Source organism: Muscardinus avellanarius (assembly GCF_963383645.1).
Source record: "Muscardinus avellanarius genome assembly, chromosome: 5".
In the NCBI taxonomy this organism is placed as follows: domain Eukaryota; kingdom Metazoa; phylum Chordata; class Mammalia; order Rodentia; family Gliridae; genus Muscardinus; species Muscardinus avellanarius.
Genome location: NC_137790.1, coordinates 76,373,795 through 76,398,702, shown reverse-complemented (window position 1 = coordinate 76,398,702; position 24,908 = coordinate 76,373,795). Strand labels below are relative to the sequence as shown.

At 42.7% G+C, this 24,908-nt stretch overlaps 1 protein-coding gene across 2 annotated transcripts in view; it reads left to right on the top strand.

Annotated features, from left to right (window-relative positions):
* Positions 1-227: 227 nt before the first annotated feature.
* Positions 228-24,908, top strand: part of UBXN7 (UBX domain protein 7) — a gene marked incomplete at both ends in the record, with an annotated part of 54,081 nt that continues 29,400 nt past the window's right edge. Inside the window, 3 exons of one of the 2 annotated variants that reach the window (XM_080696050.1) lie at positions 228-366; positions 13,939-14,086; positions 14,750-14,817. In XM_080696050.1, the coding sequence (XP_080552176.1) occupies positions 294-366; positions 13,939-14,086; positions 14,750-14,817 (289 nt within the window). The remainder of the gene's footprint in view (positions 367-13,938; positions 14,087-14,749; positions 14,818-24,908) is intronic. The other variant, XM_080696049.1, reaches the window with a different exon arrangement.

Here is a 24,908-nt window from a genome sequence, read left to right as displayed (position 1 = left end):
ATTGTTCACTGGCAGTTGGACCTGATAGTAAAGCTTGTAAGGTTGAAGTGCCAAAGAGCCGACCAGGCGCCCAGCCGGAAGCCGCCTCGGCCCCGCTGAAGGCGCGAGCTGCGAGCCGGGGCGCCGGGGGCGGCGCCGCGCCGAGCGCCGGGCCTGGTGCGCGTGCGCGGCGCGGGCGGGGGCGGCGGGCGGGGCCGCGGCCGGCGAGCATGCGCGGTGCGCGCGGCGCGGTGGGGGAGGGCGGGCCGTGTGTGTCTGTGTTGTTGTTCGGCGGCGGCGGCGGCGGCGGTAAGATGGCTGCCCACGGGGGCTCCGCGGCGTCCTCGGCGCTGAAGGGGTTAATCCAGCAGTTCACCGCCATCACCGGTAAGAGACGCGGTTACGGGAAGAGTGGGGTCCGGGGTGGGCGGCGGGCTGCCCGACACCCCCGCCCTTCGCGCCCGCCTCCCGCGGGCTTTCCCCACCGCTCCCGTCCTCCCTCCCTCCCGAGCGGCGACGACGCGTCGGGGTCTCGGGTTCAGGCGGGCGACAGCCCCCCCCCCGGCGCCCCCCGGCCCTGGCGCTCGGCCCCCTTGCCGTTCTGGGGGAGACCCCCACGCCCCCTGCCAGCCCAGACCTGGGGATGGGCCGGGCCCGCCCGCCCCCGCCGGCCCGGGGACCTGGGGCGGGAGGAGTGGGGGCCGCGCCCGGGCCGCCGCCCTCCGGCTCCATCACCTCTCGGCCCCGTGCGGCCCGCGGAAGGGCGCCGCTGCCCCTCGCTCCCCGGCCCGCCGCCCCGGCGGCGCGCCCCGGCCCCGGCCCCGGCCCCGGCCCCGGCCCCGGCCCCGGCCCCGGCCCCGGCCCGTCCTTCCCCTCCCGGGGCCCCTCCGAGCCTTCGCCGCGGCCCTGGCGCGCCCCGGCCCCGCTGCCGGGACGCCGGCGCCGGTGGGTTCGGCAGCGCCTGTACACGTCCCCGGGGTCAGGCCGCCTGAAAAGGGGTGCAGAGGAGGTCCTTAGGGGCTGAGGCTTTACGAGAAGAACGAGGGGTCCCCCAAGCTTAGCCGGGAAGGCCTGGAGGAGTCCTGGTTGGCGTTTTCCACCTCCCATAATATGTCATAAAGACCGAGATCACGGCGCCAGAGCCTCCTGGTGCTAAAATAGGCATGGCGGTAGAAACTTACTTGAGTGAAATCTGTTTCTGGGTGTCAGTATCCCCCAAACCTTAGGCCTAGGTTTTTCTTTCCTTGTGGACCCCAGTGAAGGGCACATGTAGACTCTTACTGCCTGGAGGAAAGGCCCTAAGCCATTCTATGAATCGTCTATGTCTTGTTTCTCTCTGGTGGTGCTGAACTTTTTTTGCATGAGTTATTAGAGGGCGGAGCAAATGATGAAGTTCTCTGTGGAGTGATTTGAGAGAAGAGTACTCCATGTGCCTGAGTGTAATTTTGCCGTTCTAGTTTGTCATTTTGGAAGGAGGTCAGAATGTTAGTTCTTCTCGTAACAGATCTATATTTTCTCTGGTAGTTTATTATATACAGAGAATTTCCACTGTTAAAATTCCTAGAGTTTGACATGCAAGATCTGATTAAGTACATTTTTCATTGTTTGAACCATTACAGGTTCTATGCGAGTAACCGTTTTATAATTAAAGCTAGTTTTATTTTTTGCTTTGCAATGATAAATAGATGTTTGAATTATCTGTTTTGTGGCATGAAATATGATGACAAAGTTAGTAAGGTAAAATCAGGATGAGGAATGTAATGTTAACAGTATTTTGAAAGTTTGTGACTGGATTATTGAATTTAAGATATAGTGGAATTCGGATATAGGCTCCTATCTGTAATACCATTTATTGCGAAGCTGAGACAGGAGGATCACTGTTTTGTTTTGTTTTTTGCCGTACTGGGGATGGAACCCAGGGTTATTCTACCTCTGAGCTACACCCTCAGCCCTGTTTTTCCTATTTTTTTATTTAGAAACAGGGTCTCACTGAGTTGCAAAAGACCTCACTAAGTAGCTGGGGCTGTTTGTGAACCCCTGATGCTCCTCTCAGCCTCCCAAATGCTGGGGTTACTAGGGGGGGCTCAGGATTGCTGTTTTGAGGAGAGTCTCAGCAGCAAGCGGTAATCAGGCAAGCTAGCCAGACCCTGTGTCAAAACAAAACATAAGGGCTGGGGGTGTTTGGGGGGTTGGGTGTGGTGGTACACAAACCGTAATCCCAGCGCTTGGGAGGCTGAGACAGGAGGATTGCACGGGTTCAAAGCCAGCCTCAGCTACCTAGTGAGCCTCTCAGCAACTTACTGAGTCCCTGTTTCCAAATAAAGTATAAAATAGATCTGGGAGTATAGCCTGGAGGTAGGAAAGCCCCTCGGTCCACCCAGGATACCACCCCCCCCAAAAAAAAGAGGATCATAGATTAGAGAACAGACTCAGCAAGTAGTGAGAATCTTGAAACTATTTCAAAAAATGAAAATAAAATAGGTCTGGGTCTGTGGCTTGGAAGTAGAAAATGTCTCTGGGTTCAATTCCCAGAACCGCCATCAATCAATCAATCAATAGTCTTAAGCCTGATGTGGTGGTGCACACTTGTAATCCCAGTATTTGGGATGAGACAGGAGGATTGCGGTTCAAGGACAGCCTCAGCTACTTATTAAGGCCCTTTGCAACTCAGTGAGACCCTGTTTTATTTATTTATTTATTTATTTATTTATTTATTTATTTATTTATTGCGGGTCTGGGGATGGAACCCAGGGGCATTTGACCTCCGAGCTATACTCCCTGCCCTATTTTTTATTCTTTATTTTTTTTATTTTATTTATATTTTTTTGATGGTACTGGGGTTCCTGGAAGCCCTGCTACCTCTGGGCTACACTCCCAGACCTATTTTTACATTTTTATTTGGAAACAGGGTCTCTTAAGCCAGTGCGCGCAGCTGGCTTCGAACCTGCGCGATCCTCCTGTCTCTGCCTCCCAAGCGCGGGGATTACAAGCGTGCGCCACCACGCCCGGCTATTCTTTATTTTGAAACTGGGTCTCACTGAGTTGCAGAGGGCTCACTAAGTAGCTGAGGCTGTCCGCGAACCGTGATCCTCCAGGTCTCAGCCTCCTGAATGCTGGGATTACAAGCGTGCGCCACCACGCCCGGCAGACCCTGTTTTATAATAAAGAATATAAAAGTAAAGCTGGGCGTGGTAGCGCAGGCTTTTGTAATCCCTGCTTTCGCTTGTAATCCCACCTTTCAGGAGGCTGAGACTGGAGGATCCAGTTCAAGGACAGCCTCAGCTACTTAGTGAGGCCCTTTGCAACTCAGTGAGACCCTGTTTCAAAGTAAAAAAGAATAAAAAATAGGACAGGGGGTGTACCTTGGAGCTTGAATGCCCCTGGGTTCCATCCTGTAAAATACCTGTAAAAAAAGAATAAAAAATAGCGCTGGGGCAGCCAGGCGTGGTGGTGCACACTTGTAATCCCAAAATTTGGGAGGCTGAGACAGGAGGATTGGGGTTTACAGACTCAATGAGACCATTTCAAAATAAAGTGTAAAAATTGGGGCTGTGGTGTCATTTGGAGATAGAGCCCCCCTTGGTTCCATTCCCAGTACAAAAAAAAAAAAAAAAAATTAAAGTCTGAGTTTGCAGCTAGCCCAGAGGCAAAATGCTCTGGGTTCCATCCCCTACCATGTGAGTCTTACTTACTTACTTTATTTATTTATTTATTTATTTATTTTTTATTTATTTATTTTTGAGGTACTGGGTATGGAACCCAGAGGCATTTTACCTCTGAGCTACACCCTCAGCCCTATTTTTTATTCTTTATTTTGAAACAGGGTCTCAGTGAGTTGTAGAGGGCCTCACTAAGTAGTAGCTGGGGCTGTCCTCAAACTGATCCTCCAGTCTCAGCCTCCCAAATGCTGGGATTACAAGTGTGTTCCACCATGCCCCGCTACATTATTTATTTATTTACTTTTTTTTTTTTTTTTGAGGTTTGGGGATGGAACCCAGGGGCATTCTACCTCCAAGCTATACCCCAGCCCTATTTCTTATTCTTTACTGGGATTAAAAGCATGCACACCAAGCCTGGCTCCTAAAAGCAGTTTTTAATGTTTATTTTATTTATTTATTTATTTTTGCAGTACTGGGGATGGAACCCTGGGGTATTCTACTACTGAGCCCTCAGCCCTATTTTTTTATCTTTATTTTGAAACAGAATCTCACTGAATTGAAAAGGGCCTCACTCACCAAGTAGCTGAGTAGTTGAGGCTGTCCCTGAACCTGTGAGCCTTCTTGTCTCAGCCTCCCAAATGCTTGATTACAAGCATGCACCACCACGTCCTATCTATCTATGTATCTATCTAATCTATTTGCGGTACTGGGGATGGAACCCAGGGGTATTCTACCGAGCCACACTCCCAGTTTGTTTCTTTTCTTTTCTTTTTTGGTGGTACTGGGAATGGAACCCATGGGCCTTCTACCTCCGAGCTACACTCCCAGACCTATTTTATATTTTATTTGGAAACAGGGTCTCTTAAGCCAGCTGAGGCTGGCTTCGAACCTGCATGATCCTCCTGTCTCAGCCTCCCAAGCGTGGGGATTACAAGCATGTGCCACCATGCCCGGCTTTTTTCTTTCTTTCTTTCTTTCTTTCTTTCTTTCTTTCTTAATAATTTCTTTTTTTTTTTTTTTTTTTTTTTTGCGGGTCTGGGGATGGAACCCAGGGGCATTTGACCTCCGAGTTACACCCCCTGCCCTATTTTTTATTCTTTATTTTTGAAACCGGGTCTCACTGAGTTGCAGAGGGCCTCACTAAGTAGCTGAGGCTGTCCGCGAACCGCGATCCTCCAGGTTTCAGCCTCCCGAATGCTGGGATTACAAGCGTGCGCCACCACGCCCGGCTTCTTAATAATTTCTTAATTTCTTAATAATTTCTTAATTTCTTTGTGGTACTAAGATGGAATCTAGGGGCATTCTACCTCTGAACTACACCCCCAGCTCTAATTTTTTTTTTTTTTTGAGGGTCTGGGTATGGAACCCAGGGGCATTTTGACCTCCGAGCTACACCCCCTGCCCTATTTTTATTCTTTTATTTTGAAACTGGGTCTCACTGAGTTGCAGAGGGCCTCACTAAGTAGCTGAGGCTGTCCGCAAACTGCGATCCTCCAGGTCTCAGCCTCCAGGAATGCTGGGATTACAAGCGTGCGCCACCATGCCCGCCTTTATTTTTTATTTTGAAAACAGGGTCTTACTAAGTTGTGGAGGGCCTCACTAAGTTACTGAGGCTGGCAGCAAACCTGTGATCCTCCTGTTTTAGTCTCCCAAGTACTGGGTTTACATAGGTATGCCCCACCATGCCCAGCTTTAGAATGTTAACTTTGTACATACTAGAGCTTGAAAACTTTTGGTTCAGCCTGAGTATTTAGAGAGAGATAACTGGGATGAGAAAAGTAAGAACAGGCCAATTCAATGAGTTTGAGTTTGCAAGACAGCTGAGCTGGCAGAGATATGGAGAAATTAAGAAGTCAAAGAGAATAAATATCCATTACCCATTCCTAAACCTTGAGGGTGAGGAGGGAGGGGAGGCCAAGAACTTTACAGAAAGTTGGGTATTTGGTATTTTGTCAGCAAAAATGAAGGGACTGATTTGACTAAATTTGTCATTCAAATCCTGCAGATGATGACATCAGGAGGTACTACCAAAGGACCTTCCTAGATCACATAGACCCTTGTAGCTGGGGTTGAGTTAAGAGCAGAGAAATGTCAAATAGGAGAGGTAAATAAGGCCAAATTTTGTTTGCAATTGAAGGGAGATTAAGACTTTTCCAGTTGGCAATATAGAACTGTTGAAGTAAGGGAGACAAGCAAATTATTATTCTTTGTTGTTATTATTAGTGGTACTGAGATTTGAATTCAGGGACATTCTACCTCTGACCTCTAGCCCTATTTTTTAATTTTTTATTTTTTTATAGGTCTGGGGGTGGAACCCAGGGTTATTTGCCCTCCAAGCTACACCCCCTGCCCTATTTTGTATTCTTTATTTTGAAACAGGGTCTCACTAAGTTGCGGAGGCCCTCATTAAGTAGCTGGGGCTGTCTGTGAACCTTGATCATCGGGTCTCAGCCTCCCAAATGCTGGAATTACAAGTGTGCGCCACCACACCCGGCTTATTTTTTAGCTTTAAAATAGGATCTCAAGCCGGGCGTGGTGTCGCACGTTTGTAATCCCAGCATTCTGGAGGCTGAGATTGGGAGGATCGCGTTTCACAGAGAGCCTCAGCTACTTAGTGAGGCCCTCTACAACTTAGTGAGACCCTGTTTCAAAATAAAGAAAAAATAGGGTAGGGGGTATAGCTCGGAGTTCAAATGCCTCTGGGTTCCATCCGCAGACCCACAAAAAAAAAAGAAAAAAGAAAAAAAACCCCAGTAAATTGCAAAGAGCTTCACTGAACTCACTGAATTGGTAAGGCTGGCTGCAAACCTGCCATTCTCTTGTCTCAGTTTCCCAAGTACTGGGATTACAAATATACACCACTACGCCTGGCCAATCACATTATTACATTATTTTGTAGTACAGGAAGTGTATCAAGGGGACCATGATTAAGAGCAAGGATGTGCAATAATTCTTCAAAGAGATGTTGAAGCTGGGTACAGTGGCACATGTCTGCAATCCCAGTATTTGGGAGGCTGAGCTAAGAGGATTGCAGGTTCGAGGACAGCCACAGCAATTTAAGGAGATTTCTATCAAGACCCTGTTTCAAAACAAATAAAGGGGTTGGGCATTTAGCTCTGAGGAAGAATGCAATAACACCAAAAATAAAAAAAAAAAAGGAAGAAAGAAAGAAAGAAGCTGTTGAAGGTTCGTACTGAAGGTTTTATATTGAAGGTTTGTAGCATGACCAGAGAGAAGAGGTCCAATAAGAGGTAGTAAGAGTTAAATTGTTAGATGTGTGGATTGTTTGATATCATGTTCTTAGTTGGGGAAGAGAAGAATCTAAGAAAGTTTCTAGCTGGGCATGGTGGCGCACGCTTGTAATCCCTGTGCTCGGAAGGCTGAGATAGGATCACACAGGTTCAAAGCCAGCTTCAGCTATTTACGGAGGCTCTCAGCAACTATTTTTTATATTTTATTTGGAGGATCGGGCAGGTTCAAAGACAGCCCCCCTGGCTTAAGAGACCCTGTTTCCAAATAAAATATAAAATAGGTCTGGGAGTGTAGCTCAGAGGTAGAAGGGTTCCATCCCCAGTACCACCAAGAAAAAAAAAAAGAAAGAAGGAAAAATGGAAACTATGCCAGTTAAACAAAACTCCCCATTTCTCATTCCTCCCTTCCCTAATCCCTGGTTTCTGTCTCTATGATCTTTGACTAATCTCACTACCATATTCAGAATGTTTGTCTATTTATGACTTTATTTTATTTAGTGTAAGAGCCTCAAGCTTCATCCACATTGTAGCATGTCAGAATTTCCTTCCATTTTAAGGCCACATGCATAATATTCTATTGTAATGACTACATTTATCCATTTTTCAGTCAGTGGATAATTAGGTTGATCCCATGTTTTAGCTACTGGGAATAATGGTGCTTGAAAATGGAAACATAAATCTCCTTGAGATTTTGCTTTCAACTCTTTTGGGAATCCTCAGAAGTGAACATTTTAGGCCAAATGATAATTTCCTTTTTAATTTTTATTAGGTACTGTCACACTGTTACTCATGGTGACTCTGCCGTTTTTATATTTCCAACATTAGTATACTAAGGTTCCATTGCTCCACACATCCTTCACAGTATTTGTTATTTCTTTTTTTTCCTTTCTTCATTTCCTTTGGATACTAATCATCTTAATGGATGTGAGATTTTACCAAAACAAGGTTTTTGGCTAACATAAACATGTAAATTTTCTAGAGATTTGACTTGGCAAGCTGAGTCAGGAGGATCATAGTTTGGGAAACTTAGGCTCTGTTTCAAAATAGAAAATAGAGCTAGGAGTGAAGCTCAGAGAACCTGGGTTCAATCTTAGTACCATAAAAAGAGTTAAGTGAAATGATTAGATTTTGGAGGGGATTTATTAATTTAACATTAAATTACACACTATTGCATATAATAGTTTTCCACTGATGTTTCATGGAATCATTTCATTCTTTTTCTTTTACATCTTAGTTACATGACTTTGTTAGCTTATGTGAAAAAGTGGCAGCTACTCTGTCATCTACAGACATTTTTGGAACATGCCATTTTTATTTCTCTTTCTATTGAGATATAACCATTTAAATTTTTTGATGCTGTTATTGAAAGTTTTTTTTTATTAAGTCTATTTTACCCAGATTCCCATTTGCTGTTTGTGATTTTCACAGTATAACTATATTGCTTTATACATTATCTTTGTGTGTGTGTGTGTGTGTGTGTGTGTGTGTGTGTGTGTGTGGTATGAGATGGGGGTTGAACCCAGGGATAGTCTACCTCTGAGCTACACCCTCCAGCCCTATTTTTATTTTTAATTTTGAATCAGTGTCTCACTTAATTGCTGAGGCTGGTCTTGAACCTATGATCCTCCTGTCTCAGCCTCCCAAGTACTCGGATTACAAATGTGCACCACCATGCCTGGCTTATGAATTAAATTTAAAATACAAACATATGCACATAAAATATATAGAAGTGTTTCAATGGTTCTGACCCCCTGTCCCCTTGTGTATTATCTAGCAAGCTAAAGTACTATGAGATGTTGCTAAGTGAGTTTATTAGTCATTGATCATACACAAGCACAAATGTGAAGCTAGTTGCCAGGGATACCAGGACAAGATAATCAACTCCTGTGTTTAAGAAATTTCAGTTCTTGGTGGGTATGGTTACATAAACTGATAATCCCAGTAGTTGGAAGGCTGAGACAGGAGAATATCAGGTTTGAGGCCATCCTCAGCAATTTAGCAAGATAGTGAGATCCTTTTCAAATAAAAAAATACCAAAAGGGATAGGGGTATAGCTCAGAGGTAGAATGCCCCTGGGTCCAGTCCCCAGTAACAAAAACAACAAAAAAACAAAAACAAAAGTGAGTAAGGTTGTGCATGCTTGTACTTGTACTTGGGAGGCTGAGACAGGAGGATCACAGGTTTGTGGCCAGCCTTAGCTATTTAGTGAGGCCCTGTGCAATTTAGTGAGACTTTGTTTCAAAATAAAGAATAAAAGTGGTGCATTGAGGCAGAGGCAGAAGGATCATGCAGATTCGAAGCCAGCCTCTCTGGCTTAAGAGACCCTGTTTCCAAATAAAAATATAAAAATTAGGTGTCTGGGAGTGTAGCCCAGAGGTAGAAGGGTTTCCAGGAACCCCAGTACCACACACACACACACACACACACACAAAAAAAAAAAAAAAAATAATAATAAATTAAAAGGGCGTGGTGGTGCATGCATGTAATCCCAGTACTTGGGGGGACTGAGACAGGAAGATTGTGCAGGTTCGAAGCCAGCCTCAGCTACATAGTGAGGCTCTCAGCAACTTAGTGAGACCTGTTTCTAAATAAAATATAGGTCTGGGAATGTATCCCAGAGTTAGAAGGCCCCAGGGTTCTATTGCAAGTGCAAAAAAAAAAAAAAAAAAAAAATAGGGCTGGGGGTGTAGCTTGGAGGTAGAATGTGCCCGGGTTCCATCCCCAGTACTGGGGGTGGGGGAAGAAGAGAGAGAGAAAGAAAGAGGAACCAGAAATTAAACCAGCATCTATCTTTATCAGTATATCCCATGGATATATTAGAACATTATCACAGGATTGTGTTTAATACACAAATTTATAGATTAACACTTCTGGGGATTCTCATTATGCCTGAATTAGGTGAGGAGGGAAAGGTAAGTGTGTAATTTAGGTTTTTGTATTGTTTTAGTACAGGAGATGAATCTAGGGGTGGTCTACTTTCCTAGTTATATCCCCAGCCCTTTTCAAATAGGGCTGAGCCTGGCCTTGAACCTGTGATCCTCCTTTCTCAGTTCCTAAGTACTGGGATTATAAGCTTGTGTCACCATGCCTAGCTGCATGTAATTTGGTTTAACATAGTAAATTGTGTAGGATGGAGAAGGGGAGAGTCAATGCCAGAGAAGCTGAATCATTATAAAGGACTTTGGAGATCATAAAGACTTTTTCATCTATAGATGTCAGAAAGCCATTGAAGAATTTCAAACCAAGGTGGAGGTGAGTGGGTGATACAATCACCCTTGTATTTTGGAGCATATGCTAGCAGCATGGTGGAAGATAGAATGACCATCATTTAAGAACCTAGTATAAGCCGGGCTTGGTGTGGTGCATGTTTGTAATCCCTAGCATTTGGGTGGCTGAGACAGGAGGATCACAGTTCGCAGACAGCCACAGCTAATTAGTGGGGCCCTTTGCAACTCAGGGAGACTCTGTTTCAAAATAAAGAATAAAAATAGAGCTAGGAGAATAGCTTGGAGGCAGGTTCCATCCCCTGTACTGCAAAAAAAAAAAAAAAAAAAGAAAAGAAAAATGAACGGGACCTGACGTGGTGGTGCATGCTTATAATCCCAGTAGTTGGGAGGCTGAGACAGGAGGATCACAGGTTTGCAGCCAGGCTCAGCTACTTAGGCCTTCTGCAACTTAGTGAGACCTTGTTTCAAAATAAAAAATAAAAAAAATAGGGCTGGGGACCTAGCTCAGAGGTGGAATGCCCCTAGGTTCAATCTCCAGTAATGCAAAAACAAACAAAACCAAAAAACAGTACTTTTGCAATGTACTATTAGGCTGCTGGCAAGAGACTAAGATTGGAACTGAAGTTGGAAATGAAGATATTAGCTTTTATGTAAACCTTCATCCTGCCCAAATTGAATAGTTTTGAGTTTGTTTGTTTGTTTATTTATTGGTACTGGGGAAGGAATCCAGGGGCATTCTACTTCCGAGTGACACTCCCAGCCCTATTTTTTATTCTTTTTTTTTTTTTTTTTTTGCGGGTCTGGGGATGGAACCCAAAGGGCATTTGACCTCCGAGCTATACCCTCTGCCCTATTTTTTATTCTTTATTTTGAAACCGGGTCTCACTGAGTTGCAGAGGGCCTCACTAAGTACCTGAGGCTGTCTGCGAACCGCAATCCTCCATGTCTCAGCCTCCTGAATGCTGGGATTACAAGCGTGCGCCACCACGCCCGGCTCTATTTTTTATTCTTTATTTTGAAACAGGGTCTCACTATATTGAGTTTTCATTTTTATAGTCTTAGAAGGCACAGAAAATAAGGCCTAAGGGCCTTCCAAAGGCAAGTAATCTAAAAGGAAGTCCCTTTCTTCATGAAACAGATTTTGATGTTTTAACTTTACAGGGATGTGAATATGGGTGGAATATCTGTTTGAATAGATATCTAATAAGGGTTGTTGCAGGTTTACATTTCCTGGGCATGGTGGCACACGCTTCTAATCCCAGAATTTGGGAGGCTAAGACAGGAGGATTGCACAGGTTCAAAGTCAGCCTCAGCTACTTAGTGAGACCCTGTTTCCAAATAAAGTATAAAATAGGTCTGGGAGTATAGCCCGGAGGTAGAAAAGCCCCTAGGTTCCACCCCCCCATGCCACCCAAATAATAAACAAGTAAAAAAATTAAAAAATAAATACATTTCCTTTTTTGTTGTTGTTGATGATACTGGGGATGGAACCCAGCTGCCTCCAACCTCAGGGCTACACTCCCAGACCTATTTTATGTTTTATTTGGAAATGGGGTTTCACTAAGTTGGAGAACACCTCACTAAGTAGCTGAGGCTGGTTTTGAACCTGTGCTATCCTCCTGTCTCTGTGCGCTGCCACACCTGGCTTCCTGTATGGCTTTGGAAAACCTTTGAAGTAAAGAATTTTTTTTTTTTTTTTTTGGTACTGGGGGTGGAACCCAGGGACTTTTCTATCCCAGACCTATTTTATACTTTATTTGGAAACAGAATCTCACTAAATTGCTGAGAGCCTCACTAAGTAGCTGAGAGCCTCATTAAGTAGCTGAGGCAGTGCGATAACTCCTGTCTCAGCCTCCCAAGTGTTGGGATTACAAGCGTGTGCCACCATGCCCGGTGAAGAGAATACTTTAAGTGATCCCTTAGCCAAGCATGTCTGTAATTGTACTTAGGAGGCTGAAACAGGAGGATTGCAGGTTTGAGGCCGACCATAGCAGTTTACAAAGACTCTCAACTTGGGTTCAATCTCCAGTACCACCCCAAAATAATAATAAAATAGGGCTGTGGCGCGCGCGCACGCGCGCGCGCGCGCACACACACACACAAATTGACAGAAGATGTAAGGCCCTGGGTTCAAAAAAGGAAAGAATAAAACATAATCTCAGGTAGAAGAAATTCATTGAATCCCAATGTAGATTAATAAAAGCAGTCCTAATAAATCAAAGTGTGAGACTTCAGAAGCCCAAAGACAGAGAAATCTTAAAAGCAGCTTGAAAGAAACATCAGATTGCATAAAAATCTTTTTCTGTGGTGTGACAGCTGATTTCCTGGCAGCAGCAACAGAAGCCAGAGGACAGTGGATGCTGTCTTGAGTGTACTCAGAAAATAGCTGTCAGCTTTGAAATGGAATGCCCAGTAAAACTGCCTTTCAGGAATAACAGCAAAATAAAGACAATTTTAGACAAAAACTTAGAAGAACATTTATACCAACAGAAGAATCTAAGGAATGAAGAAAAATCATCCCAAATGGGAGCCTGAGGTGCTTTAGCCACTAAGTATTAAATCAGAAAGATCCTATACTGTACTTTCTATTATTAGACATTTATGTTTCCAATTTTTCCATAAACTGAAGCTACTCTGGACATACATAAGGACATGTTTATACATGTAGTATTTTATTTAAAGTAAAATTTTGATTAGAAGCCCACATTACTGGAGTTTTTTTTTTTTTTAAAGGATGAGTATTTTTGTTTCTTGGTACATGTTGTAGTTTTTTTTTTTTTTTTTTGTGGTACTGGGAATGGAACCCAGGGGCATTCTACCTCTGAGTTATACCTCCAGCCCTATTTTTTATTCCTTATTTTGAAACAGGATCTCACTGAGTTACAAAGGGCTTCACTGAGTAGTTGAGGCTGTCCACTAACCGCGATCTTCCGGTCTCAGCCTCCTTAATGTTGGGATTATAAGTGTGTGCCACCATGCCTGGCTTTGGGGACCCTATTTTTTTTTTTTTTTGGTGGTCTTGGGGGTGGAACCCAGAGGCTTTCTACCTCCGGGCTATACTCCCAGACCTATTTTCTATTTTATTTGGAAACAGGGTCTCACTAAGTTGCTGAGAGCCTCACCAAGTAGCTGAGGCTGGCTTCAAACCTGTGCGATCCTCCTGTCTCAGCCTCCCAAGCGCAGGGATTACAAGCGTGTGCCACCACGCCCGGCTTTTTGAGACCCTATTTTAAAATAAAAAATAAAAAAGGTTGGGCGGGTAGCTTAGAGATGGACTGTCCCTGGGTTCAGTTACCAAGTATAAAAATTCATTCTGAAAGGGAAAGAATTAATTTGCTTGGGAATTCTATATCTTAATAGAAGGCGAATGTAGTAAGGTTCTTTTGAGGAGGTACTGAAAGTTGAACCCAGAGGCATTCTACCTATGTGCTATACCCCTAGAACTATGTATGTATTTATTTAATTTGGAAAGTGTCTTGATAATTTGCTGAGGCTAGCCTTAAACCTGCAATTCTCCTTTCTCAGCCTTCAAAGTAGTAGGATGATAGGCATGTACCACCAGCTAAGAAGGTATCTTTTTTTTTTTTTTTAATTTTATTTTTGGTGGTACTGGAGTTCCTGGAAGCCCTTCTACTTCCGGGCTACACTCCCAGACCTATTTTCTTTTTGGAAACAGGGTCCTTTAAGCCAGCGTGTCTGGCTTCAAACCTGCGCGATCCTCCTGTCTCCGCCTTCCAAGCACGGGGATTACAAGTGTGCACCACCACGCCTGGCCAGAAGGTATCTTTTTAACTTTTTCCCCCTTTCCTTTTGCTCTTTCAGGTGCAAGTGAGAGTGTTGGGAAACATATGCTTGAAGCCTGCAACAATAATCTGGAGATGGCAGTCACTATGTTTTTGGATGGGGGAGGAATTGCTGAGGAGCCCAGTACCAGTTCAGCAAGCGTCTCCACTGTCAGACCACACACCGAGTATGAATTGTTTGTTTATTGCTAGGCGCTACCCCTTATCTAAGTTAACTAGTAGCAATTTTATCAATGTTAGATCACTTTTCTGGTTTTGAAAAAAAAAAGGTTGAAAGCCTCTGGAAAAATGTTTTTGTACTTATATACTTTAATTCTCTAGAGCACTGTCATATCTATTATTTAATATTCCCTTATCAAAGAACTGTATGGGCTTCATGTGAAGTCTGGGAGGCTAAAAGCAGGGTAGAACTGCTTGGCCAGGATGAGTCTGTGACCAGGGGCCAGGCAGGAGTGCTCCACAGTAGCCAAAACAAAAATGTTTGTTCTTTACTCTTTGTAAGCCATTAAACTATCTATTAGGTGGTACTTTATTTCATTTAATCTGTTTATGGAAGGACTTGGAGATGTAGTTAGTGGTAGAGCACTTGTATAACATGTGAGACTCTGGGTTTGATACTCAGCACTGGAAGAGAGAGGTTAATATCTATGTGGACATCATCAAGAATACATTTATCATGATTACTGTGAGTCCTAAAAGCCATTAAGTCTGGTGCTCATTTTACTTGTTATTTTGAAATGCATTCACAGTAGTTAACAAAAAGAAAATAGGGATCAGAAAACAAATAAGAAAATTGATTTTGCTATCATTCCACCATTTTTTTTTAATAGAGAAGAAGTCCGTGCCCCAATTCCTCAAAAGCAGGAGATATTGGTGGAACCAGAACCTTTGTTTGGTGGTAAGTCCACTCATTTCCCTTATTTAACCTTTTTCTTTAAGGTTTTAACTAAGTAATCAAGAGATAAGAAGGCTTTCTCAGAGATTACTACTTCAAGTATAGTTAGTTCTTATCTTGTACTTTTCTACTACTCTCTGGAAAGTTACACAATTAATTCACAAAAAACGAAGCAGATTAAATAATTTATGTTTTTAAAGGCCAAAAGGAAGAAAATTAGTAAAAGGAATTGATGCCTTGTATGTAATAGGAGCAAATCTATTATTAGATTAGAGACATTTTTTATTTTCTGAATACCTATTTGACTGCCATAGTTTTTTTGGTAGGTAAACTAGGATAGAGAATTTTTTGGGGGCGGGGGTGCTGGGGATTGAACCCAGGGAGATTCAACCTCTGAGCTACAACCCCAGCCCTATTTTTAATTCTTTATTTTGAAACAGGGTCTCCTAAGTTGCTGAGGGCCTCACTAGCTGAGAGGCTGGCCGCAAACCTGCAATCCTCCTGTCTCAGCCTCCCAAGTACTGGGATTACAAGCATGTGCCACCATGCCCAGCTGAAGAAATGTTTTAAGAAAAGGATGAAAAAAATGATATAAAACATATCTTTTAGCCAAGCCTGGTGGTGCATGCTTGTAATCCCAGCATTTGGGAGGCTGAGACAAGAGGATCACAGGTTCTGGGTCAACCCAGCTACTTAGTGAGGCCCTTTGCAATTCAGTGAGACCCTGTTTCAAAATAAAGAATTAAAAATAGGTCTGGGAGTGAGGCTCAGAAGTAGAATGCCTCTGGGTTCCATCCCCAGTACAAAAAAAAAAAAAAAAATCTCTTTTTGTGTGGGGGTCTGGGGATGGAACCTAGAGGCATTTGACCTCCAAGCTACACCCCCTGCCCTAATTTTGTATTCTTTATTTTGAAACAGGGTCTCACTGAGTTGCAGAGGGCCTCACTAAGTAGCTGAGCCTATCCTTGAACTGTGAGCCTCCTGTCTCAGCCTCCCAAATGCTTGAATTCTTTATATCTTTTGTTTTGAAAAAGCACTTTAGAGCTGGATATGGTGGTATCTGTCTTTAATTCCAGTACTTGGGAGGCTGAGACAGAAGGATTGTAGGTTCAAGGCCAACCTCAAAAACTCAGCAAGACCCTGTTTCAAAATACAAAATCAAAAAGGTTGGGAGTATAGCTTAGGTAGAATATCCTTGGGTTCAGTCCCCAGTATTCCCTACCCCCCCCAAAGAAAAAAGTGAAAAAGCACCTTCCTGAGTGTTTCTATAAGATAGGTCTTTAACTTGGTATCTTTGGAGTTTATGGTATCAAGAAATAAAATAATATACATTTATCCCATGATATCTACAAGATATTCATTGCAGGACCCTCACCCTCATAATTTCCCCCTGTTATGCATACCAAAATCTGTGAATGTTCAAGTCTCTGCTGTAAAATGGCTTAGTGTTTGAAAATAATTCTTTGTGCTATCAAAGAATAATTAATAATAGTATCAACAATATTAATAATACTGATACTATTAATTATTATTTAAGTTATCACTAGATTACTTGTAATACCCCATACAGTGTAAATACTTTGTGAATAGTTGTATTGTGTATGGAATAATAAGGAAAAGGTCTGTGCATGTTCAATACAGAATGAACCCTTTTTCTCCTTGTTTTTTGCTTTTGGTTGATTCACTGGAGACAGAGGGTGCCGATTCTGTTTCTAGATCAAGAAGCCAGATGTTGTGCTGTTTGTCTGTAATCCCAGTACTTGGGAGGGTGAAATAGGATTGAGGTTTCAAGGACAGCCTCAACAACTTGGTAAAGTTCTCATCAACTTAGAAAGGCCCTGTTTCCAAATAAGAAATAAAATTGGGCTGGGGATGTAGCTTAGAGGTAGAATGCCTCTGAGTTTGATCCCAGTACCACAATAAAAACAAATAAATGGAGAGGGAAACAATAAAGCCTAAATAGTGTAATAATTCTTTCTGAACTATGCAGTCACTGTGCTGTTGATATTACCAGAGGTAATAAAGTACTGTTCATATTTTTTCATATAAATGCTATTAATTGATTTTGGAGCTAAAGAGTAATACTCTTAGAAGCTTTATCTTTTTATTGTGAGGAATAAGAATCTTTGAGCAGTAAGACTATAGGAAGTGAATTCTTTGCTACCTTGGTATTGAACTGAGAAACCAAACTTATTTTTTATCTCTAAATTGGCATACAGTGAGGTAGAAGAGAATGACTTAGGAAGTCAGTCTTTACCTTTCATTATTAGACCATATTATAACTTGATAAGAATCTTTGGAGAACTGTTTTCTTCTTAGCATAGTACTGATTTAGAACATAATTTTTGTTTTTGTTTTTGTGTATGTGTGGTACTGACAATTGAACCCAGGGACATTCTTTCTCCAAACTATACAAATACAAATGGTCTTGCTAGATTGCTAAGTCTCACTGTGTTGCTAAGGCTGTCCTCGAACTTGTGATTCTTGCGATTCTTTTTTTTTGTTTTGTTTTGTTTTGTTTTGTTTTGTTTTGTTTTGCAGGTCTGGGGATGGAACCCAGGGGCATTCGACCTCCAAGCTATACCTCCTGCCCTATTTTTTTTATTCTTTATTTTGAAGCCGGGTCTCACTGAGTTGCAGAGGGCCTCACTAAGTAGCTGAGGCTGTCCAAAAACCAGAATCCTCCAGTCTCAGCCTCCGGAATGCTGGGATTACAAACATGCGCCACCAGGCTCTGCCACCACACCCGGCTTTCTTGCGATTCTTTGTCTCAGCTTCCCAAGTACTAGGATTGCAAGCTTGTGACACCCTGACTAGCTAAAACGTAATATATATATATATATATTTTTTTTTTTTTTCTTTTCAGTACTGGGGATGGGATTCAGGGGCATATTACCTTTGAGCTACACTCCCAGCCCCCTTCCTTCCTTCCTTCCTTCCTTCCTTTCTTTGTAGGTTTGGGGATGGAACCTAGGGGCATTTGACCTCCAAGCTACACCCCCTGCCCTATTTTTTATTCTTTATTTTGAAACAGGGTCTCATTAAGTTGCAGAGGGCCTCACTAAGTAGCTGAGGCTGTCCATGAACCAATCCTCCAGTCTCAGCCTCCTGAATGCTGGGATTACAAGTGTGCCCCACCACGCCCGGCTACCCAGCCCTATTTCCTATTTTTTGTTTTGAAATGGTCTCATTGAGCTGCAAAGGGCCTCACTAAGTAGCTGAGGCTGTCCTAGAACCACGATCCTCCTGTCTCAACACTAATGCTGGGATTACAAGCGTGGGTCACCACACCTGGCTCAAACATAGTTCTTAAATTGTGGTCTCATACTTGATATTGTTCAGGAGTCTTCAAGGTCAAAACTGTGTGTGTGTGTGTGTGTGTGTGTGTGTGTGTGTGTGTTTGTGTGTGTGTTACACTGGGATTGAACCCAGGAGCATTCTATCTCTGAGCTACACCCCTGGGCCCTTTTTTTTTTTTTTTTAAATAGGGTCCCACTTGGTTGATGAGTCTTGCTACTTGCTGAGGCTGTCCTTGAACCTGTGATCCTCCTGTCTCAGCCTCCCAAATACTGGGATTATAGGCCTGTGCTACACTACCTGGCCCCCAAACTTATTTTATTTTTTTAGAAATAAATGAATACAGCTTGTCTTTATTTGCAAATGACATAATTATTTCCTTAGAAAAATCCAAAGAATACAAAAAAGCAATAATACAAAAGCACCCTGAAACTTATAAATGAGTTTACTACGGCCACAGGATATAAGAGCAATACACAAATTTCAACTGTACTTCTGTATATTATCATAATTTAAAACCAAAATTTAAAATACCAGATTTATAGTGGTTCCAAAAATCTTAAATACTAAGTATAAATGTAACAAAATAGGTATAGTAAAAACTACAAACCACTAATGAATCAAATATCTAAATAAGTAGATAAAATAGCATGTTTATGGATTGAAAGACTCAAAGTAAAAATAGCAGTTCTTCTCCAACTGGTCATTGGGTTTAATGCAGTTTCAATCAAAGTACCAGCAAGATTTTTTTTTTTTTTTTTTTTTTTTTGGTGGTACTGGGGATGGAACCCAACCCTTCTACCTCTGGGCTACATCCCAGACCTATTTTATATTTTATTTGGAAACAGGGTCTCTTAAGCCAGCTGAGGCTGGCTTTGATCCTGTGATCCTCCTGTCTCAGCCTCTCAAGCTTGGAGATTACAATGGTGCACCACCATGCCCGGCCCAGCAGGATTTTTTGTATAGACAAGCTGACTCTGAACTTTATATGGAAAGGCAAAAGAACTAGAATAGGTAAAACCATTATGGAAAATAAATAAACTTGGAGGAAATTATACTGCCTAAGTATAAGTCATTACTGTAAAGCTACATTAAGAAAGTGTGGTATTGGCAAAGGAAAAGATACATAAATCAGTGGAACAGAGCTCAAAATAGATTTAAACAAATGTAGCCAATTGATTTTGACAAAGGTGCAAAGCAATTCAATAAAGAAAAACCATCTGGGTATGGTGGTACTTGTTTGTAATCCCAGCACTTGGGAGGCGGAGACAGGAGGATTGGGATTCGCTGATGGCCTCAGCTACTGAGTGAGGCCCTCTGCAACTTAGTGAGACCCTGTTTCTTTTTTTCTTTTTTTTTTTTTTTGCGGGATTGGGCATGAAACCCAAGGTCACTCGACCTCTGAGCTATACCCCCTGCCCTATTTTTTTATTCTTTATTTTGAAACAAGGTCTCACTGAGTTGCAGAAGGCCTCACTAAGTAGCTGAGGCTGTCCATGAACCGCGATCCTCTGGTCTCAGCCTCCCGAATGCTGGGATTACAAGCATGCGCCACCACGCCCGGCATGAGACCCTGTTTCAAAATAAAGAATAAAAAATAGGGTAGGGGGTATAACTTGGAGGTCAAATGCCCGTGGGTTCTACCCCTAGACCTGCAAAAAAAAAAAAAAAAGAAAAACCAGTTTTTCAATAAATGGTGACGTATAAATTGGGCATCATATGCAAAAAAGTAAAGGTTCATCTAAACTTCACACCTAGCCGGGCGTGGTGGCATACGCTTGTAATCCCAGTGCTTGGGAGGCTGAGACAGGAGGATCACACAGGTTCGAAGCTCTCAGCAACTTAGACCCTGTTTCCAAATAAAGTATAAAAATAGGTCTGGGAGTATAGCCCAGAGGTAGAAAAGCCTGTGGGTTCCACCCCCAGTACCACAAAAAACAAACAAACAAACAAAAAGATTTCACACCTTATACAGTTACCTCAAAATGAATCACAGATGTAAATGTAAAACTATAATTTGTAGCTGGGCGTGGTGGCGTACATTTGCAATCCCAGTACTTGGGAGGCTGAGACAGGAGGATCACAGGTTTGTGGCCAGCCTCAGCTACTTAGTGAGGCCCTCTTTAACTTAATGAGACCCTGTTTCATTTAAGAATAAAGTCGGGCATGGTGGCGCATGCTTGTAATCCCCGTGCTTGGGAGGTGGAGATAAGAGGATCCTGCAGGTTCAAAGCCAGCCATGCTGGCTTAAGACACCCTGTTTCCAAATAAAAAAGTATAGCCAGGCGTGGTGGTACACGCTTGTAATCCCTGTGCTTGGGAGGCTGAGACAGGAGGATCGCACGGGTTTGAAGCCAGCCTCAGTTACTTAGTGAGGCTCTCAGCAACTTAGTGAGACCCTGTTTCCAAATAAAATATGAAAAAGGTCTGGGAGTATAGCCTGGAGGTAGAAAGCCCTCTGGGTTCCACCAAAAAAAACACACAAACAAATAAAAAAAATATAAAAATAGGTCTGGGAGTGTAGCCTGGAGGTAGAACGGTTTCCAGGAACTTCAGTACCACCACCAAAAAAGAAAAAAGAATAAAAAAAATATGACTAGGGTGTAGCTTGGAGGAGAATGCCCCTGGTGGGAGGGGGGGGGATAACTTTACATACTTTACAAGAACATTTCTAGAAATAGAAAATCTTGTCAACTTGGAATTAGGCAAAAAGTTCTTCAGACATAATACCTAAAAACACATAAAAAAAAAAACTGATAAACCAGTCTTCATCAAAATCAAAACATTTGCTGAGCATGGTGGTGCACACCTGTAATCTCAGTACTTGGGAGGCTGAGATAGAAAGATCACAGATTCAAGGCCAGCCTCAGCAACTTAGGAAGACTTTGTTTCAAACTAAAAATATAGTAGAGCTGGTGGTGTAGCTCAGAAGTAGACTGTGTCTGGGTTCAATCCCAGTACCACAAAAAGTCAAAACATTTGCTTTCTGAAAGACACTGTCATGATAGTGAAAAGATAAACTACAAAATGGAGAAAACATTTGCAGAACATGTATCTGGCATACAATTTTAACCAGAATATATAAAGAACCTTCAAATCTCAACGGAAAGCCGGGCGTGGTGGCGCACGCTTGTAATCCCCAAGCTTGGGAGGCTGAGACAGGAGGATCGCACAGGTTCGAAGCCAGCCTCAACTGCTTAGTGAGGCTCTCGGCAACTTAGTGAGACCCTGTTTCCAAATAAAATATAAGATAGGTCTGGGAGTGTAGCCCGGAGGTAGAAAGCCTCTGGGTTCTACCCCTAGTACCACCAAAAAAGGCACAAATCTCAACGTAAGTAATCAGATAACTAAAAAATCAGGCAAAAGGCTTGGCTAGATTACCTTACCAAAGAGAATGCATGGCAAATGGACACATGTAAAGACAGTTGACATGTTTGCTTTAGTTAAAGGCATATTAAAATCCCATTGAGATATCAATACACATCTAACAAAATTGCTGTTAAAAATATTGACAAAAGCCAGGCATGTCACAACATACCTCTAATCCTAGATACTCAAGAGGCTGAAGCAAGACTGATTACTTTGAGGCCAGCTTGAGCGACATAGTGGCAACTGGTCTAGGATGTATGCAAACCCCCTAGAGGTGGCGGCCCTGAGCCCTGGCCACCTCCCTGGCTCCTGATGGGGTCCTCCCGCTCACCCCAGCTGTGGTTCCCCAGCCCTATTTTTTATTCTTTATTCAGAAACAGGGCCTCACTGAGTTGCTGAGGCTGTCTGCGAACTGTGATCCTCCTGTCTCAGCCTCCCAAATGCTGGGATTACAAGCATGTGCCATCTCACCCGGCTAAATATTATTTATTAAGTGAGCAGTATATGATATTACCAAATTGTACATTGGTTAAAAGATCTATTCATAGTATAAGATGGATTGTATTAGGTATTTATTGCTGTGTAACAGATGGAGACAGAATTAAGGCGCTGGAAATAAACCTTTGTGACCTCACAATTTCTTTGGTTCAGGAATCCAAGTGTAGCTTAGTGGATGTCTTTGGTTAGAGTTCCTCAAGAGAGTGCAGTCAGGGTGTCATCCAGAATTATAGTCATCTCAAAGTTTGAGTGCAAGAGAGGATCTCCTTCAGAGCTATTTATTAGTGTTATGACTTTCTTACACAGCAAATGAGAAAGCAAGAGAGGGCTAAGCTGGAAGCCACTTTCCGTTTGTAATGTAATTTTGTAAATGACATTTTATTTATTTTTGGGGGGTACTGGGGATGGAACCCAGGGGCATTCTGCCTCCGGGCTACACCCTCAGCACTGTTTTTTTTTAATTTTTTATTCTTTGGTTTGAAACAGGGTCCCACTGAGTTGCAAACGGCCTCAGTAAGTAGCTGAGGCTGTCTGCGAATCCCGATCCTCCTGTCTCCGCCTCCCAAGTGCTGAATCCAGCACTTGGATATCATATCCCATCTATCTATCTATCTATCTATCTATCTATCTATCTATCTATCTATCAGTACTGGAGATGGAACCCAGGGGGCATTCTACCTTCAAGCAATACCCCCAGCCTATTTATTTATTTATTTATTTATTTATTTATTTATTTATTTATTGTGGTTCTGGGGATGGAACCCAGGGGCATTCAACCTCCAAGCTACACCCCCTTTCCTATTTTTTTATTCTTTATTTTTAAACGGTCTCACTGAGTTGCGGAGGACCTCACTAAGTAGCTGAGGTTGTCCGCGAATTGCGATCCTCTAGTCTCAGCCTCTCAAATGCTGGGATTACAAGCTTGTGTGTCACCATTCCTGGTGTGTTTTTAGTGTGTGTGTGTGTGTGTGTGTGTGTGTGTGTGTGTGTAATCCAGGGGCATTCAACCACTGAGCTACACCCCTTGCCCTAATTTTATTCTCCTTTTTTTTTTTTTTTTTTTTTGGTGGTACTGGGGTTCCTGGAAACCCTTTTACCTCTGGGCTACACTCCCAGACCTATTTTTATATTTTTATTTGGAAACAGGGTCTCTTAAGCCAGCAAGGCTGGCTTCAAACCTGCGCAGTCCTCCTGTCTCTGCCTCCCAAGTGCGGGGATTTTAAGCGTGCACCACCATGCCCAGCTTTATTTATTTTGAAACAGGGTCTCGCTGAGTTGCAAAGGGCCTCACTAAGTAGCTGTGGCTGTCCACACACTTTTTTTTTTTTTTTTTTCAGATCTGGGGATGGAACCCAGGGGGCATTGCACCTCCAAACTATACCTCCAGCCCTATCTTTCAGTCTATTTATTTGTTTATTTTGATGGTCCTGGGGGTGGAACCCAGAGGCTTTCTACTTCCAGCCTATACTCCCAGACCTATTTTATATTCTATTTGGAAACAGGGTCTCACTAATTGCTGAGAGCCTCACTAAGTAGCTGAGGCTGGCTTTGAACCTGTGCGATTCTCCTGTTTCAGCCTCCCAAGCGATGGGATTTCAAGCGTGCACCACCATGCCCAGCCAAACTGTGATTATTTCTGTCTCAGCCTCCCAAATGCTGGGATTACAAGCATGTACCACCACACCCTGGTTTGGAAATTACATTTTATCAAATCACCTGCCACATTGTATTTGATACTACTCATACTCAGGATATTCACACATAGGTTACAAACAATGGGAGATAGAAATTTGTTGGTTAAGTTTGTGTTACTATAAAAAATACTTGAGGTAATTAGTTTAAAAAGAGGAAGAGGTTGAGAGGCTGACACAGGAGGATTGTAGGTTCAAGGACCTCCTCATTAACTTAGTGAGATTCAGAAACCTAGTGAGACCTGGTTTCAAAATAAAAAATAAAGCTGGACATTGTGGCACATGCTCGTAATCCCAGTACCTGGGAGGCTGAGACAGAGGATCACAGGTTTGTGGCTAGCCTTGGGTACTTAGCAAAGCCCTCTGAAATTTAGTGAGACTTGTTTCAAAATAAAGAATAAAAAATAGGGCTGGTGGTGTAGCTTGGAAGTAGAATGCCCAATTATCACAAATAAATACATAATACAAAAATAATAAAATTAAAAATAAGCTGGGCATGGTGGTACATGATTGCAAACCTCTCTGAGAGAGGAAAATCACAAATTCAAGCTCAGCCTTAGCAACTTAGGTCCTCTGCAACTTGGACTCTGTTTAAAAAATAAAAATAACACTGGATGTGGTGGCACACGCTTATAATGTCAGTACTTTAGAAGCTGAGACAGGTGGATTGCAGGTTTGAGGACAGCTTCAGTAAGTAGAGAAACTTAACAATTTATTAAGACCCTGTTTTCAAATAAGAAAATCAGGCTGGGGGTGTAACTTGATAGTAGAATGTCTCTTGTTTCAATCCCTGGTACCACAAAAGTAAATAATATAGTTGGGTGTAGTGGTACATGTCTGTAATCCCAGTACTTGGGAGGTCCAGGCATGAGGATTGCAGGTTTGAAGACAGACTTATCAAGTAGTGAGATTCTCAGCAACATAGCAAGACCCTGTTTTAAAATAAAAATAAAACAAGGCTGGGTATGTGTAGTTCAGAGATAGAATGCCCCCCTAGGTTCATTATTCCCCAGTACCACAAAAAAAAAAAAAAAAAACACAACAAAACAGAAATAAAATAGGACTGGAGTTATATCTCTAGAGTTAGAATGACCCTGGTGTTCAATCCTCAGTACCACAAAAACAAAGAAACAAAAAAGAGGGTTTTTTTTTTTTTTTTTTTAATTACAGTTTTGGAGATTTCAGTCCCTAGGCATTTGGCCTTGTGGCAAAGCAGAATATCATGGAGGGAGTTCATGG